Source organism: Primulina tabacum, chromosome 4 (assembly GCF_025594145.1).
Source record: "Primulina tabacum isolate GXHZ01 chromosome 4, ASM2559414v2, whole genome shotgun sequence".
NCBI lineage: Eukaryota > Viridiplantae > Streptophyta > Magnoliopsida > Lamiales > Gesneriaceae > Primulina > Primulina tabacum.
In genome coordinates, this window is record NC_134553.1 from 48,873,070 (window position 1) to 48,891,494 (window position 18,425).

Consider the following 18,425-nt stretch of genomic DNA (forward strand, 5'->3'; position numbering starts at 1 on the left):
ACCAAAGAGTCTCTCACTCAAATTTAGGCGATGACTACAGCTGATAATTTAACAAAACACCACAATGCAAGGTACCTATGGAGAAAGAGACTATTTACAGTTCTTAGTGTCGAATCGTTGCGGACAATAACAAGGAGACTTGAGGTCTGCCAAATGTCTTAATATCTGTGCATTGTTTATCATCACTTTCATCTCACGACAAGATTCTCCTCGTCAAGTTTCTCTACTGTTTTAACCGTACACATAGCTTGATTTGACGAAATACAGAATTGTTGATCCTAACCTCGACATTTTATGATGTCTTTTGCTCCGGAATGGGCGAAAACCCAGGCAGCGGCACGGTGGGTCTTGATTTGTTTAGCCTTCGCCAAAACCGATCCTCAGATATAGATTCGTTTTCGGGTACAAACTTTAAACATTTTTTGAATGCAAGACGACCACAAAACATAAAAAGTACCGCATAAATTCTTAAAACTACGTTTAGAACTCAATCATATCAAAATTTAGACATTTACAAAAGCCACTAATTTCCCCGAAGGGAAAGAAATGGTTGGCAAGTAAATATACACGTCTCTCTACATGAAGTAGCTAAGTGATAGCTTCTTTCTTGATCCGCCTTCTCCATACTGCTCGTTCCACTGTAGGAGCTCGTTCATGTTTTGTGACTCCGACGAAACACTTGCACGTACCTACATTTTGATGACAAAATACCAACATACTTTTTAGTTCCTCAAAGCTGAAACGATAGGGGTTTATGACTATGAGATACTAAATTATTGTGCAGATGACTTGAATTTGTAAGTGATGGATGGCATTAGTGAAAGTGAACAACACCAACTGCATTTGGTAAGCAATGTGATCCATGAACGAGTAAAGTTGGACTATGCCCCAACATTCCCTGCTTTTGATGAATATACCTGATCATGTGCAACTTTAAAATCATTCATACTCAGGGGACGGATATCCGAGCTGCTATGCAAGGCAGGCAACGGCATGTTCTCTGCTTGCGCTAACACTTTCTCCTACATTATTTCATATCAGTTTTGACACATTAGATTGAACATGAAACCCGAATATTGGTATAGACTTGTAACTTGAACAAAAGTGAAAATATCCCGGAAAGCTTCACGAGGACAGAGGGCGCAAACCTTCTTCTCCTGCTCCAAAATTTCTCTAATGGGCCGATATGCAGCCATTACACACAGATTCTGCGAAAAGATTATGAAAATTAAGAAAGCTTTTTAGTAATATATAGAACAGCAATCATTAATAAAATTGCAGGTTTAAAAAAAACTCCAGAAGTTCCACGATATACAGTGGTGCACGGACCTTTAAATCACTTCCCGAACACCCTTCTGTCATTTTAGCAACTGCTTCGATATCAACTGTTGGATCCAACTCTTCCCTGGCTAACATCACCCGCAATATTTTTTCTCGGCTCTGAGAATCTGGCAAGTTGACCATCAGCCTGCACAACAAATTGAGAGTTAAAGTCGCTGTTTGTGTAAATACATCAAGAACAGCTTTCATTATGGCTTGGTAAAACACTAAAAAGATTTCTGCAGAGGTTAAGAAACAAAAGGACCTCCGTGGGAGCCTCCTAATTACAGCCTCGTCAAGATCAAAAGGTCTATTTGTGGCGGCAAGCACTAACACTCGCTCTTTCTCCTTTGTGCGTAAACCATCCCAGTTCACCATAAATTCGTTCTTCATCACGCGCATTGCTTCATGCTCTCCAGGTTTTTCACGTCTGCTTAGCATGCTGTCAGCCTACAACAACACATAGAAGCGAGAAGCTAAAAAGTTGAGTGACATGGAGAAAAATAAAAAGAAATGCCGGTGAATTATACCAACCTCATCCACAAAAACGACACTAGGGGAAATTTTGCTAGCCAACGTGAAGACTGCTTTCGCATATTTCTCTGCTTCACCGAACCACTAGTCCCAAAAATAGAACATGTTGATCATCAAAACAAAAAAGAAACACGGGCAAGCAAGATTAAACCTCAAGCGCAAACAATAATGTACTTTTGACGTGATGCTTGACATTGATATGTTGATGAAGTTTGCACCAGCTTCAGTCGCAACAGCTTTTGCTAGCATTGTTTTACCAGTGCCAGGCGGTCCAAATAGCAATATTCCCTTACATGGCTGCCAAAGTAACAGTTGAGGATTGACTGAACTTCTAAAGATGTACTATAGTACAATTCAATTACCTTTGTCAACTGTCCTTTGCTGAACAATTCTGGCCTTCGAAGGGGTAACATCACCAATCCTTTCAAAGTCTCTTTCACATTTTCCAATGCCCCGATGTCATCAAAAGTAACACCAATATCACCAGGTGGGATAACCTCACTGAGGATTCTCTTCTCAAATTCATTTTCAGTAACCACGTCCTGAAACTAAAGCAGACATTCTCCTTCCCAGGTTGTATGAAACAATCGGAAACCATCAAGTAAATTATTTTATTAGTTATAGAGGGGCAGCAATGTTCACCTTAGAAGACTTTTTCACACTCTTGTTTTCATTTTGAAGACCCAGCAGAATGTTGAGCCCATAACTGATACTGCAATATAAAGCAAAAAATTAAGAGCCCAAACCAAAAGTAGCTAGCCAATCTTACATCTCCAGTTATTCTGATTTTCGGTCGTATAACAAGTGTTAAACTCTAGGCAAAACAAATTACCTTTCACTTGAAATTACAAGTTTTGACTCTTTGCAAGAAACCTCTGAACAATGCATTAAGTAATGACATAGAGCCCAGCCAGTCATTTTCTGAATACCTGTCAACATAAGTCAATAATTTTAACATATGAATTTAAGTACATGGCGTCTCTCATTTGAAGCTTTAAGTAGTGTGATATCAACTGACTTTCAATAGTCAACACTTCGTCTTTAATGCTCAAAGTTTCCAAATCAGGGCATACAAAACCAACTCGACTTAGAACCTGAATTCACACAAGAAACAGAATAAGAGACTCAATGTGTGATGCCAACATAGATAACAAGTTTATCCATAGATTAAAATCAGATGGAAAATAATTCAGTCATATACAACAAAAGATTGGGAGAGAATTTTTAAAGTTGTGTAATAATTATCAATCTACATTTTACTAAAGAGTGTCGTTATTATCACCACCGAAGAATTGCACTATAAATGACGATATAGAATAACATAACCTGCTCCCAGCCAATTGTGAATCAAAAAAATTCTAAACTAATGCCATGTTGCTTTATACAAAAAATAAAGATATGGATGACTCCATGGGTTCTTGGAGCATTTTAGACTCTCATATAAATTAAGTAAAGGGAGTAGCCAAGAAAAGGGCACAGTAAACAGAGGTGACTCACAGAGCGAATGCTACGAATATTTGACTGTGATTTCATTATTTCAATGTCTCGATCCAACTGGTTTTTCCAGTCTGATAGTACTGTTTCATCCTGTCAAAGTTCAACAACCTTCACAGCCTGCCTAGAATTTTAACAATAGACTCTCATGTTAATGGAAACCAACATTTGATTACCTGAGGAATCTGTATGGGCACTTTGTTAGGGAAAAGCCAGTTGAGCAGCTTCACTGTTTTTGGAGTTTTTTTACTTCTATCATTCAGTCTACCAAAATTATCCTTGAAAAATAAAACTAAAACTACATCAAGGACCACAATTCATTCTGTTTCATGTGCAATCTTGAATAAGTGAATCAGATGAAGAAAAAATGCATGGCTAAATATCGCCTTCTTGACATAGTATATATATGATTGTCATCACAAAAACTTTTTGAATCATTTCAAATTAGCGAGGAATGTGAGCTAATGCGGGGAGAGGAAATACAAATTTAAACAGAATGAAAGTAAACACTTGCTAATTGACTTACCGGAAAGGTAAAGTCGAGCAACACAGTTTGCTCGCTTCCAAAATTTCTGAATAGCAATCCATCAGGATGAGACTGGAGTACATGGTAGGTTGTTTAATGTTATTTCTACGAGATGAATGGATAATAAAAACATTAAATAATACTTATCTTACCCTCTCTTTGGTGCTGTCTGCCTGAGTATGAGAAGCTATTACAACAAGATTTTCTGGTAAATTTTCGAGTTTAGTTTTGAGCCATGCATATGCTATAGGACTTCCCACCAAAGATTTCTCAATGTCTTTTACAAACAAAATTAACGGAGAGCTTTTACTTTCCAGAGAAGCAACCTACAAACTCTCAACAATTATTCATATTTTTTTCACAGGAACGGAGATAGAGCCAAGAATAAGTATGTTACAGAATTGCGAAATATAACTATATGCAAAATTTTTACCTCGAAGAGTTCATTTAGCGCAAACTTGTCAAAATCCTCGATGGGGCTATCAAGGCATAATTCGTCAGCTGCATTGAATAAAACCCCACAAAAACAGGATCGACGATACTTGTTCAGGGGTATAAAATGAAAGAACAGAAAAAAAAAGCAAATAATTACCGGCACAAAAAAAACCGTGATCCTTTTCACAAAGGCCCCCAAGATCAGTGCCACATAGGATTGTTTCATCAAATCTGACCCCAATATTCGAATAACTATTTTCATAAAAGGCAAGTACAACCTTGCCTCTGTAACCGTAAACTGGACCCCTGCACAGAACATGCGTTATACCAGATGCACATAAGAACACATGCATAGTAATTAGTGCAATACCATAATCAGTCCAGGGCATTAAAAAAGTTGTAAACTGCATGTTCTAAAAATCATGAGGCATGACAAGTGAAACACTGAGTAGAAACATCAAAGAACCTCCAGATTTTCACCAGCACGCATCACAGGCACCAACCCTGATAATGAGACGCCAGGAGGGTTTTAATGAAGAAAATTCTGGCATGCACACTGATACGAGACATGAAGACACGGGTCATATTGACCCGAGAAGCCCGCTATCACACAAGTATATTCAAGGAGAAAGACCAAGACCAATGGGCCATAATGTCAAGCGAACAAGTGGGAAGAGGGGAGGAAAAGGAGGAGAGTGGAGAGTTTTTGAGATTCAGCTATGTCAGTCATTTTTTTTACTGTCACTAGCCTAGCTAGGGGAAGGATTATTCCTTTGTACAGAGAATCATTTCTGGGAAATATACTATCATTTCAATCCAGTTTATATTATCAATATATTAGAATTTCATTTTTTTTGTCGCTGCTTTTCTATTTTCTTCCATCCCTGTTACACCGTGGCCATTTGAAACAGTTACCTAACACACACACATTCTCTCCTTCTCTCTCTTCTCCAGGGACACCAACAGAAATGTGTACTTTGCAGAAAACGAGAATTTGAAGGAATTTCTGGAACAGAAAGCCAATGTTCCTTTACATTTTTGACAGATTTTGTTTGTGAACAAAACACGAACATAAAAAAAAGAAATGATTTCACTTCAAATTTGTCACATTATGACTTAGTATTAGAAAGTAGCTTATTAACCTCACTGAAGCTTGAGCAGGAGAACTTGACAATAAACCCACATATTTCACTCGGTCACCTGAAAATAAAACAAAGCAATTGATCAAACAGAAAATGTTCTCAATCCACACTCAAACAAACCAACAATATACAAGGTTTTAATAAGATACCTGTCTTGAAAACATAGTTTTTCGATGAAGCCATAGATGCATCCTGCTTAGGTTGAGCCTGGGAGCTTATATTAGAACAACTAGCCGTATCTGCCTCTACAGTTGATGCTGGTTTCTTTAGCCGTTGCGATCTCCGTCTAGCATATACATTTTCTCCCTCATGCTTTGAAATTTCTTTTACAGAATCAGCTCTCTCTTTAGTTGGTCCCTGCGTATATTTAATTGATGTATGTTGATATAAAAAGAGAGATTTTACAGCAGACAATGATGAACTACTTGGTCAAGAACACAGAGAAATACACATTGGCGGAAGCTTACACCAGGCAGTATAACGGTATCAACTACTAGGAGCTTCGCACCAAAATATCGAGCAAGGGCCTTAATCAAGGTTTCCTGATATATTTCAGAACCTGTAAGAAAATCAGACACGATCAAGAAGGAAAAAGAAAATATTAATAGTATAACAGAAAATGCTGGGCTATACCTGCGGGGCCAGATAGTAAAATGCTTGAACACAGGGTCGGAAGATCTGTAGCATATCCTACCAATTTGCTACACTTCAAATGTATGTATGTTGGTCCAATAAGGGCATTCTTCGTGTATTCACTGTCAGATGTCATACGAATAGCTAAAGATCACACAACAAAGAAGGAAAAACCAAACATGGCATAAAAAGAAATGAGGATAGCCTATGCCAAAGCAAAAGAAAATGTTAAAAAACAGGGACGCACTAACCATGGACCCACATTGCAGATTTACAGTAACAATAAGTTGGAAATTTCCATGTTTCAAACCTTTGAGTCCATAGACAATTTAAACAAGGAGGAGGAGAGATCGAAGGCGAGTAAATTACTCACCCCATGCATGTATATAGAAGTAAACAATTAATGTTTCATTTAGCCATAAATATTGAATATAATCACTAATGGTTGATATCAACCAAACAACTGGTCTCGCTCACACTTTACAAGCCATTTTTTAAGAAGAAAGCGAGGTTTATGTTCACACAGATGCATTTGTTCACATACTTCAACAACCAGCACATTAACAGAAGCCTCAGTCATTCGACGAGTATTTAGGTTAATATTACATTTTTAATATGCCTCCATGACTATTAGTTATAGTTTTATCGATGCCATTGGTCAGGGAAAGTGCAAACGGCGATGAAGGAAGGTATAAAGATAACAGGACATTGACAAATAATTTGATTACTTTACCTTAGGTAATATGGAAAGTTTTCAAATGAAATGCCACTATTTTTGCAATCAAGCAGTCCTTGTCGTAAGCCATCTTTAAATGCTTGGCGCCTTGATGATATCGAAATAGGAGAGTCAGTATCATTGTGTTGATATGTAGATTTCCTATGCTCATTGAAGATTCTAAATATTGCCTCAGTACGTAATTCTTTTCTTGGCTTGCCATGGGATTCTAGCATGCTTACTGAAGGCAGCCGATTCATTGCAGAACTAATGTCATTGGAAAGTTGATGAAAAATCTGGTAGTAAGTCAAGGAAAACTGTTGGCTGATACAAGTTGAGGAAGCAGTGAGATGTAAGGTTGAATAATACACGAAACGTTCTAACTACTGAGAAATACTGCAACTTAGAAATATATCTTGGCAAAAGGATACATATGAATGCTCCCCAGTCAAGCTAAAAACCACCTCATCACCTCCATTGAGGCAAATGGTGGAATCTTTAGAATAAATTTTTCCATTGACTTTGACAGAACCATTCTTTCCAGTAATTTCAAGTAATGTAACTGATGCTCCACCCTAGGGATAAACAATAATTGATGCCACACTAGGCATCAAATCAATAAAATATCTAAACAGGGACAAATATTTTTCAAATACAACAACCAAGGTAACCAGGGAGGCGGCTATTCAATGAATTGGGCAGACAACTTGCATTTTTATTTTTGGGATTGTTTTATCAGCTGATGGATGACTGCCGAATCTCCCTATTGTCACACCTAACGGCAACTACAAGAAAAAAACATAACATTTACCTCTGTCTCAATTTGTTTCAGACAACACAAGGATTCACTAACTTCTGGATCACGCACCAACAAGTCACATTGATTACCTTGGCCGACAGTGAAAGTAGGCCTCTCCATAACAACATGCGGAATCTGGATCGTGTTTTGTAGGAAAAGTTCATTAAGAAACTTAATCGAAATAAAGAAATATCATGAAATCTTAATTGAAAAATCATATGTCTACATGTGAGCACTGTGAAATAAGTTTCCCCCATGCAACACCGACGTTAGATTTCATTTGACTTTTCTTCCTCCCATTCTCTATCGGCACAATGGAATTTACTTTTTCCATATCAATCACAGTACCTGCATTCAGAGCACACAATTCGTAAACGAAAAATTCAATAAATCACCAAAAAAACATCGAGTAAACTCGAGAATTATCAAAAACATCATGAAAAAACTCGATGATTTGCAGAAAAAACAAAACAAAACAAAAAGAAACCATAAAGAAAACCCAAGAACTTGCATAAAAAAACTCATCAAGAAACAAAAATAGAAAAAATAAATTCACATGCAGCGCAAAGATCACACCGACGGTCAGCCAAGAAACTAAAGTCTCACTTTCAACTGCCACTTCCGGAGGTTTCTCCTGCTCCACAGCTTCTACTTTCTTTAGGCAGCCACCTCCGGCAAGTTCATCCAGTCCACCATCATCTCTAACAGATTCATTTTCCGCCGCGGCCGCACCCACCACTTCCTCCGCAGACACCGAATCATTCTTAGATAAAGAAGACGCCTCGGGCAACTGTGCATACAAAAACCCGCCAGAAATAAAAACCACAGAAACCCGAAATGGAAAAATAAAAATAAAACCAAATTAAACAAAATCCTACACAAGAAAAAATTCAACCTTGGGTCGTTTCCCGACAGGCAACGAAGAAAGTGAAAGACGGCGCTTAGAAGAAGAGCTCCGCCTCGTTTCCACCATTTTTCTGATCTAATCCTTCAGACAAACGCCTAAAAATTTATTTTCTTCAGAGAGAAAAAATCATAAACGAACTGTATCGAAATGATCGCTGGATAACGGTAAAAGGTATCCTATTTATACATGTTCATGCCTAAATATATTTTATACAAAGCTTTGACCTCTTGGTTTCATCTTAGAGTAACGATTTTACGAATTTTTATTTACTGAGACGGGTCAATTTTATCGATATTCACAATAAAAAATAATATTTTTAGTATAAAAAGTAATATTTTTTAATAGATGACCCAAACAAGAGACACGTATCACAAAATACGATCTGTGAGACTGTCTCACACAGGTTTTTATCTTTATTTGAAGAACAAATTTTCTTATGGCATTAAATATAATATATAATAAAATTTGTTTGGAGATTAATGAAATTTAAATACTAAAAAAATAAAAAATAATTTTTATATATAGAAATAAATTTTGTTTAAAATTCAACTAGACTTAGATAATAACATTTTGAAGTTTTTTAGAAAAATAAAATCAGGAATATATAAAGTCCTTTAAATTTTTGTAGAAAATATTTTTTAAAATAAGGTCAAAACAGAATATGGTTTTAATATAAATATTCGTTAATAAGAGAGCGGTTAGAGTTCAAAATAATATTAGCGAAAAAACTTATCTCATATAATTTTATTTTATTTTTTAAAAAAGGTTGTTTTAGTAATGATTACTAGTTTATAATGAAACATATATTGCGATATAGATTTTATAATAAATAAAATATTGGACATTTTATAATGAAAATGTCATATATAATCTTTTTAAATTTTATAACATAATTTTATTTATTCAAGGGTGGAGTTGTTTTTCAAGTTGGAAGTTTTGAATGCTCAAATCCAAAATCAGCACAACTTAATTTTTGACGAGTTGATGTATTTTAAAGATATCTCATAGCTCAATGATTCAAATTATCAGCCGCTAAATGGTCAAATAGCCAACTCAAATGCCTAAATCATATTCAGAAGTCAAAGTCCGAATCAGAATCCAAGAGGACGAAAATTCAAATTGAATTTAGTGGGTTGCACTCAAATTCAATAGAGCATGATCTCTGGATCAGTTGAGTGTTTCGATTGGGTCATGAAATGCATTTGGGCTAACTTGCAAACTTTTTAAGCCCATTTGAGAATAAATCATTGTGTTTAAAATTCAGGTTGGGATCAAATTATCGTGTGTCATAGCTCAGGAGATTGAGTAATAATTTGAGTTAAACTTGACCCATCTATAAATTTTTTTTCCCACAAAAATTCTTATAAATACATCACACGAGTCAATTTTATCGAACATATATAATATCTTACCCAACTAATGAAAAATATTATTTTTATGCTATAAAATTACTTTTCCCTTTAAATATGGATCGAATTGACACGTATAATGAATATAGATTAACGAGAGCGTCTGACAAGAAACCAATTTTTTTTTGTATGTTTCAACTTGACATAGAACTCCAATTATAAAAATAGAGAGAATATGGCTAATGTTATACTCCACCGTGTTTTAAAAAATTTGTCACATAAAGCAAATATTATTTATTTTACTCTTAACGTCTTCATAGTTGGTAACTTCCAAAAGGGTGCTTTCCACGTTGCAAGGATATTAGAAATTGCAGTAAATTAGGAAAAGCTTTGGCCATCCATCTGGAGATAACGCACGAAAAGTGAATGACCAGCGAACCTTGTTAGCAATCCAAAGATGAAAATCAAGTAAACAAACAAAAAAGTAGATATTTTGTGATACGATTTTACGAATATTTATCTGTGAAACGAGTCATCTCTATCAATATTCACAATAAAAAGTAATACTCTTAGCATAAAAAGTAGTACTCATACCGAAATTCATAATAAAAATAATATTCTTAGCATAAAAAGTAATACTTTTTCATGGATGACCCAAATAAGAGATCCGTCTCACAAAATACGATTCGTGAGACCGTTTCACACAAATTTTTGCCATTCATAAAATGCATGCTTTTTTTCTCCATAAAATGCTGGTATTTTAATAATCCTAGCAATTTTTATTTTACCATAGGAAGTCGTTTTACTAATTTTTGAACCAAAAAACCAGTCATAAAATGCATATTTTTTACCTGCTTACACTCTATCAACAAATTTTACGTTAGTTATTTAACAATACAACTTATGAATTTAGAAAAAAAAAATATAATTTCATATTCTATACGTGTTTTATGGGTTTAATTAGAAGAAGTAAGGTGATTAATGATTATAGCGGTTTAAATAATTTTAACCTCGGTCAACTCTTTTTTTAAAAAAATGATCTCGTCAAGTGTATTTGAAATACACTTGAGGAGGTTATTTTCTTAAAAAAAGTGTTAACCGAAGTTATTTAATCAATTTCTCCCTTTTTTTGTAATAAACAAACATAGAGCAATAATCGTTCATGTTAGAAAAACAATCGAAATACACTATTAGTAAACAATTAACATAAGCTAAAAGGAATCAGACGTTCAATTAATGTAAGAAAAGCTACAAACATGTAGCCATAATAACCATTTAATTAACCATATAACAAAAGGAGCAAATAGACGTTGTTGTCCCTCGCAATTTTTGTATTTAAATTTTTTTCAGCTAAATTAAAAGTAATTGACAAAATTTAAGATATGAAATCTTTTACAAAAATAAAAAAATTATTTCTTAGCATAATACTGCATTTGAAATATTTTTTAAAGAATAATATTTCGTCGGTTATTTTTAAATTAACATAAAATGTTTATTTTTGCCTGACATATCCAAAATAAATGAATAAAAAAATTAGAAAAAAATATTATTTAAAATCTTAACCAAGAAATTATCCAAAAAACATATCATTATATATATATATATGTATTAGATAAATACGTAAACAGAAGAATATTACAAAACGAATTTCAATAAAAAATTAATCTATTAATTGATCAAAATAGTATCAATATTCATTATTTTTTTAATTAATTTATAATCAGTTTTTCAAAATACCATGTTATTATTATTCTATAAAATTAAATTATTTTATAGTTACCATCTAAAAATAACTATTACAATATCATTCAAAACAAAAATAAAATATATTTTATTTGCCAAAATATTATTATAGAATTTTTCAATATCTAAAAACAATACAAATATTGCTTTTTTTATTACATGAAAAAATTATATATTTAAATAAAAAAATCGTTGAGAGAAAATCTCAAACAATAAGCAGCGCCTGCCTGCGGGCCGGCTGCCATACTCAGTTTTCCCCTCTCAAAAACCCGAAAAACAAAAACCTTATCACAACCCGATCACATTCTTCGCTTCTCAGCTCCTCTCCTTCTTTTTTTATCCATAAACCCTTCAAATTTCTCATCTTTTAATTCACCCACCTTTCAAATTCTTAGTTTTTTTGTTACTTTTTGGCACTCCATGGACTCGAAAGAAGGAAATTTGAATCCCAGCTCGGAGGCTGCTTCAGGTTCTTCTGTTTCTTATGTGGTTTCATCTTCTTACAGTACTGAAAATGAGAATTTACAGAAAAAGAACGATGCTAACAATGATAATGATGAAAATAGTAAGAATATTGGTGGGAGTAGCGTCGATGATGATGAGGAAGAGGGGGGTTATGTGAGTGGGAAAGAGGAGTTTGAAGCGGGTTTGGAGAACCCGGTTTCAGATGGCCCTGATGGGGCTGTGAATGAGGGAGAGTTTATTAGGGAGGGGAATTCTGATGGCCCCTTTGTGGATGCTTCGGGGTTATCTGATGAAAAGGTTGGAAATTTACCCGTTTCGGATGATGTCAAACATGTTAAGGCTGCGGAGGGGAAGGATGCAGCGTTGATTCAAGATTCTGGATCTGTTTCTGCTGCAACCGATGATGTTAATGGTGCTGAGCTTAATGGGGTCGTGAGTTCTGCAGGGAAGGGTGAACTAAAGAGCGGGGGTGAGGTTCAGGATGACAATTCAGGGAAGGAGTCTGAAGAGAAAGGCGAGATTGACAATTTGAGTATTAAACATGCGGTTATTTTACCAGAGAATGAGGAGGTTACTGTTGGTCCAACGGAAGAATCGAAGGTGGTGGGTCCTGGTGATGTGAAACTCACATCTGAAGGGGATTCTGTTGTTGATACGATTCAGGTTGATGCTGCAGGTCCTGGAGTTGCTGTAGTTGGAGAGACGGGAGGAAATGGAGATGTAAAAACCACGGAAATGGATGCCCCTGCTGTTGGTCCAATGAAACAATCGAAGGTGGTTCGTCCTGGTGATGTGAAACTCACATCTGAAGGGGATTCTGTTGTTGATATAATTCAGGTTGATGCTGCAGGTCCTGGAGTAGCTGTAGTTGGAGAGACAGAAGAAAATGGAGATGTAAAAACCAAGGAAATGGATGTAGCTGTTGTTAGACCAATGGAAGAATCGAAGGTGGTCGGTCGTGATGTGAAACTCACATCTGAAGGGGATTCTGTTGTTGATACTATTAAGGTTGATGCTGCAGGTCCTGGAGTCGCTGTAGTTGGAGAGACAGAAGAAAATGGAAATGTAAAAACCAAAGATATGGATGCCTCTGTTGTTGGTCAAATGGAAGTTGGGTCGAACAAGTTTGAACCTGCAACTGAGAATAATGCTGACGCTGAGGAGCGAAAGCCACTGAAACCGGCACTTGGGTCGAACAAGTTTGAAAAGTTAGGTCAATCAGTTGCTACAGATTTGATTAATGGAGTTCCCGGGGACACAAAAAGCGGGGATTCTGTTGACAGAAGCGGGTCTCTGGATGTGGAAAATAATGCGGAAAAAGAAGAGGAAGGATTTAAGCCTGTTATTGTTTCTGAGGCATTTGGGAAAGGCATCACATCCAACGTCAACTCTGATAGAGAGGTCATGCATACAAATGAAACTGTGCAGATCAATGGTGAACAAGATTTTGGTGTTAATAAACCAGCTGATGGAGTATTTGAGGAATCCAAACTGACCGATAATGTTGAATCTAAAGCTGTACATTCCCAGGAAATTACAGAATTGGAAGGTGAAGAAGTTGAGCCTGTTGATTCAATGTCAGAAGGTGATACTGATGGTATGATCTTTGGGAGCTCTGAAGCTGCCAGAAAGTACATCGAGGAATTGGAACAAGAATCAGGTGCGGGTTCTCAGGCAGGTGCTGACAGTTCATTTGATCATTCTCAAAGGGTTGATGGTCAAATTGTTACAGATTCTGAAGAAGATGCTGATACTGATGATGAAGGAGATGGTAAAGGGTTATTTGATTCTGCTGCCTTGGCTGCGCTATTAAAGGCTGCAACTGGTGCTGACACAGATGGTGGTAGTATTACAATCACATCTCAAGATGGGTCTAGGCTTTTCTCTGTTGAGCGTCCTGTTGGTTTGGGATCTTCACTTCGGTCTTTGAGACCTGTCCCTGCTCCCGCCACAAGACCAAACCAACCCAATCTTTTCAGTCCTTCAACTTTTACAGGTGGAGGAGAGTCTGAGGCCAACTTGAGTGAAGAAGAGAAAAAGAAACTGGAAAACTTACAGAAAATCCGAGTAAAGTTTTTGAGGCTTGTTCATAGATTAGGTGTCTCTCCTGAGGAATCTGTGGCTGCCCAGGTTTTATATCGACTTGCTCTTCTTGGGGGAAGGCAAAACAACCAAACCTTTAGCCTTGATGCTGCCAAGAGGATGGCATTACAGCTAGAAGAAGATGAAAGAGAGAGCTTGGATTTCTCCATCAACATTCTGGTTCTTGGAAAATCTGGATTGGGGAAAAGTGCTACCATAAATTCAATATTTGGACAGGATATGTCTCCAATCGATGCATTCGAAGTGGGAACAGCATCCGTGAAAGAGATCTCTGGATTTGTTGATGGAGTTCAGGTTCGTGTTGTTGACACACCTGGTCTCAAGTCTTCGGCAATGGAACAGGCTTTCAACCGAAACACGTTGTCTTCTGCAAAGAAGTTCACAAAGAAATGTCCCCCGGATGTCATGCTTTATGTGGATCGGTTAGATGCACAAACTAGAGATCTTAATGACCTCCCACTCCTGAGAACCATCACTAGTGCTCTTGGCCCTTCTATCTGGCGAAGTGCCATTGTCACCCTCACTCATGCTGCTTCAGCTCCACCAGATGGACCTTCTGGCGCGCCTATAAGCTATGAGGTTTTTGTCACTCAAAGATCTCATATTGTTCAGCAGTCGATCGGGCATGCAGTAGGTGATCTACGGATGATGAGTCCGAGTCTGATGAATCCGGTTTCTCTTGTGGAAAACCATCCGTCTTGTCGAAAAAACAGGGATGGCCAGAAAATACTTCCTAACGGTCAGAGTTGGAGACCTCAGTTACTGTTGTTATGCTACGCGATGAAAATTTTATCAGAAGCAAGCACGCTTTCAAAACCTCAAGACACATTTGACCATCGCAAGATTTTTGGTTTTCGTTCTCGCTCACCACCTCTTCCATACATGCTGTCATCAATGTTGCAGTCTCGTGTACACCCAAAACTTCCATCCGATCACGGTGGAGATAGCATTGATTCTGATGTGGACTTGGATGAGTTATCTGATTCTGACCATGGAGAAGAAGATGAGTATGATCAGCTTCCACAATTTAGGCCTCTCAAGAAAGCTCAGTTGGCCAAGCTCAGCAAGAAACAGCGGAAGGCATACTTTGAAGAGTATGATTACAGAGTTAAACTTCTCCAAAAAAAGCAGTGGAAAGAGGAATTGAGAAGATTGAGAGAGCTTAAAAAGAAAGGTACGGATACTTCAACTGTCTTTGGTGCAGAGGATGATAATAATCCAGAAGCTGCAGCTCCTGTGGCAGTTCCCCTACCGGACATGGCTCTGCCACCTTCATTTGATGGTGATAATCCATCTCACCGATACCGCTTCTTGGAACCAACTTCACAGTTTCTTGCACGGCCTGTTCTTGATACTCACGGTTGGGACCATGACTGTGGCTATGACGGTGTCAACCTTGAACACAGCTTAGCTATTGCTAATCGTTTTCCGGCAGTATACACCATTCAAATCACCAAAGACAAGAAAGATTTCAGTGTCGGCTTAGATTCCTCTATTGCAGCCAAGCATGGAGATGATAACAGCATGTCAACCATGGCTGGCTTTGATATTCAGAGTATGGGAAAGCAACTCGCTTATATCATACGGGGCGAAACGAAATTTAATAAGTTTAAGAAGAATAAAGCTGCTGCGGGGATATCTGTGACATTTCTTGGTGAGAATGTTGTCCCTGGTGTCAAGGTTGAAGATCAGATTACACTAGGAAGACAATATGTTTTAGTAGGCGGAGCTGGTGCTGTCAGGTCTCAGAATGACACGGCATATGGTGCCAATTTCGAGCTGCAACGCAGGGAGAATGATTATCCGATAGGCCAGGTTCAGTCCACATTTAGCATGTCTATCATCAAATGGAAAGGCGATTTAGCACTCGGGTTCAACACTCTGGCTCAGTTTTCTGTGGGTCGTAACTCGAAGGTGGCAGTTCGAGCTGGAATCAATAACAAGCTCAGTGGTCAGGTCACTGTGAGGACAAGCAGTTCGGAACATATTTCTCTTGCATTAGCAGCCATAATTCCTACTGCCATTTCCATCTACAAAAAACTCTGGGCTGGTACCAATGAGAAGTATTCAATCTATTAGTTTATCATTATATTTTGTAGTTGCATTATTTGTTTTGATTACAAGCACCAAGCAAGACTATGACTGCTACTGTGTCTTCTTTTTGAATAATCATGGCATAATTTCATGTTTGATTCTACTTGGTTTCGTGTTCTCGCTTAGATCAATATTTTTTCTATATAGTTATCTTTGAGATAGTAAGTGTGTGTTTTACTCTCCGTTTCGAATTTATGCTAAGCTTGCCGTGGGATTCGAGCCTAATTTTGCAGGGTTTCGTTCAATGAATGCCGCTGATGAGTTGTGATGCACAGAATCGAGGAAAGAAAACTTTTCCGCAAGCTTTTACTGTATTATCATTATCATTTGATAGTTAATTGTGGTTAATTTCGAACTAGTGTGCCGTAAATTTATTTTACTAGATTGAGATGCTTATCCACTGTGTTAGCCGAACGAATGAAGGTTGATAGAGGAAGCAGTGAGCACGGGCAACACATTTCCTGTAAGTACGGAGCCATTACTTTAGTTGAGTATTAATGTATTGATTTGGTTTGGTAGAAAGTACCTTGTGCAATAGCGGGAGAAAGGGCCTCAAATATTGGATAAACTAATAGACTTATCCAAATTGATTCTATTTTACCTAAGAAGGGAGGTATGAAAATGGTAAAGAATGAGAATACAACTCGAACGCTCGCTAGGTGACAAGTTTGTTTCGAGTATAGGAAGGTCAACAATGCTACAAGGAAATATTACTTTTCTCTTCATTTCATTGATCCGATGCTTGATAGATGGGTTGGATATCAACTCTATTGTTTTTTGGATGGATGAATGTTCAAGATATAACCAGATTGTCATAGGAGGATGACATTTGGTCTTTGCAGTGCATTGGTTAAGAATAGAACTTATCATCTAATTTTGATTCCAATATTTCTATAAAAAATCTAACATTAAACAGTGAAAACACACAATGGTTCTGTTGCTTCCATGGAGTTATAGGTTTTACGAACTCTATAAACATCCATGATATATTTTCCTTAAGATCATATTCAAAATTCCCTCTTCCGAATGATAAATTCTAAATATTTTATCATTCAATCTGTTGCGTATTTTTCGCTCGCAAGCGCACGCTTGTCAAATTTTAATATATGAGAGTAGAGTATCATTCCCACGAGGAGTGTATTAATAAACGTATATCAGTGCTTGTAATTAAAATAGTAACGACTTTATATAGAAAAATCAATTAGCGATTTGGTTTACTGGAAATGAATTAATTGCAAATAAATATTAATCTAATCACTGAATGGAGAAATATCAATGAGAGAAAATATATAGAGGAGTTATTTCACTAAGTTTCCACAATAATAATTCCCTGTTGCATTTATATCCATGAATTTCAATCATTTAATGGTCAAGAACACTTAATTGTTTTATTCCCTCTTTCCCAAGTGACGAATAAACTATATTATTCAAACTTCGATTTAAACATTTTTAATAAAAATCTAAGTTGAAATGGTATATGCAAACGATGATTTTACCTAAGTCTCGCTAAAGTTTTATGCCTTCCGAACGATATAAATATTCAACGATGTGTCTCTAATGATCTATAATCCTAGTCTCTCTCCCGAGTTGTAGAATTAATCAGACAACAGACAATTTATGGCCAGTAAATTGCAAGCGATTAAAAACTAAGAAACACAATTAAACCAAAAGGAATTCAATCACATAAACAACCGAGTCAAATTATTGTATCAACAAAGCTATATAATCCTCTAGAATGGAAAATTTTTTTCATAACAAAATCTAAACAAATAACAAAACATGTTTGAAGGTTTAGACAGTTCAACACAAGAAATAAAAAATGGCGAAAGATTAGATGACAAATCAGAAGTGGCGTCTCTGTTCCCAGATTCATTGTTCTTCGTCATTGCGATCCAGTCTTGTGCTCCAATTCTTCGTCTCGTGCGTGTGCTCTTGTTTTCTCGCGGTTTTCTCCCAAAAACGGCTCTCTCTTTTTGTGACCTAGGTCTTCTTCTTATATTTTGTCCGGGCCGTAAGTTGAAAGCCCGTTTATTTTCTTGCAGGTGCTAGCGCCGAGCAGCGCCTAGGCGCCCCGTGTGTCGAGGGTGTGGCGCCGCGGTGCTGCTCAAAACTTCGACGTACATCTCGATTTTGACTCGAAACTTATCCAAACTTAAACTAAAGCAT

At 36.8% G+C, this 18,425-nt stretch overlaps 2 protein-coding genes across 4 annotated transcripts; one reads left to right on the forward strand and one right to left on the reverse strand.

The window, feature by feature from the left end:
• Positions 1-395: 395 nt before the first annotated feature.
• Positions 396-8,673, reverse strand: LOC142543679 (uncharacterized). Of its 3 annotated transcripts, none has more exons than XM_075651074.1 (27): positions 8,494-8,673; positions 8,205-8,388; positions 7,825-7,946; positions 7,611-7,733; positions 7,231-7,374; positions 6,818-7,095; positions 6,085-6,206; positions 5,919-6,010; positions 5,601-5,808; positions 5,452-5,509; positions 4,467-4,615; positions 4,308-4,375; positions 4,027-4,200; positions 3,875-3,946; positions 3,525-3,626; positions 3,352-3,441; positions 2,873-2,948; positions 2,687-2,783; positions 2,497-2,566; positions 2,217-2,396; positions 2,029-2,151; positions 1,855-1,938; positions 1,586-1,770; positions 1,330-1,468; positions 1,149-1,208; positions 918-1,022; positions 396-689 (listed from the first exon to the last, which is right to left on the reverse strand). In XM_075651074.1, the coding sequence occupies exons 1-27, from the start codon at positions 8,569-8,571 to the stop codon at positions 576-578; spliced, it is 3,297 nt and encodes a 1,098-aa protein (XP_075507189.1). In that variant the 5' UTR covers positions 8,572-8,673; the 3' UTR covers positions 396-575. The 3 variants fall into 3 exon arrangements, with proteins under 3 accessions (XP_075507189.1, XP_075507188.1, XP_075507190.1); XM_075651073.1 differs by having other exon boundaries at positions 2,217-2,402; XM_075651075.1 differs by lacking the exons at positions 7,611-7,733; positions 7,825-7,946; positions 8,205-8,388; positions 8,494-8,673 and having other exon boundaries at positions 2,217-2,402; positions 6,818-7,123; positions 7,231-7,526.
• A 3,126-nt stretch (positions 8,674-11,799) lies between these two features.
• On the forward strand, positions 11,800-16,362 carry LOC142543680 (translocase of chloroplast 159, chloroplastic-like). The gene has a single exon (XM_075651076.1). The coding sequence runs from the start codon at positions 12,018-12,020 to the stop codon at positions 16,242-16,244; it is 4,227 nt and encodes a 1,408-aa protein (XP_075507191.1). The 5' UTR covers positions 11,800-12,017; the 3' UTR covers positions 16,245-16,362.
• Positions 16,363-18,425: the final 2,063 nt, after the last annotated feature.

Bases quoted from the DNA above. Each gene is read 5' to 3' on its own strand.
- LOC142543679 (XM_075651073.1), bottom strand. From the start codon at position 8,571: ATGGTGGAAACGAGGCGGAGCTCTTCTTCTAAGCGCCGTCTTTCACTT. The intron at 1,939-2,028 runs GTACATTATTGT...TTTTGGGACTAG, and splicing joins TGTCAAGCATCACGTCAAAA to TGGTTCGGTGAAGCAGAGAA. The intron at 690-917 runs GTATATTCATCA...ATCAAAATGTAG, and splicing joins TTAAAGTTGCACATGATCAG to GTACGTGCAAGTGTTTCGTC.
- LOC142543680 (XM_075651076.1), top strand. From the start codon at position 12,018: ATGGACTCGAAAGAAGGAAATTTGAATCCCAGCTCGGAGGCTGCTTCA.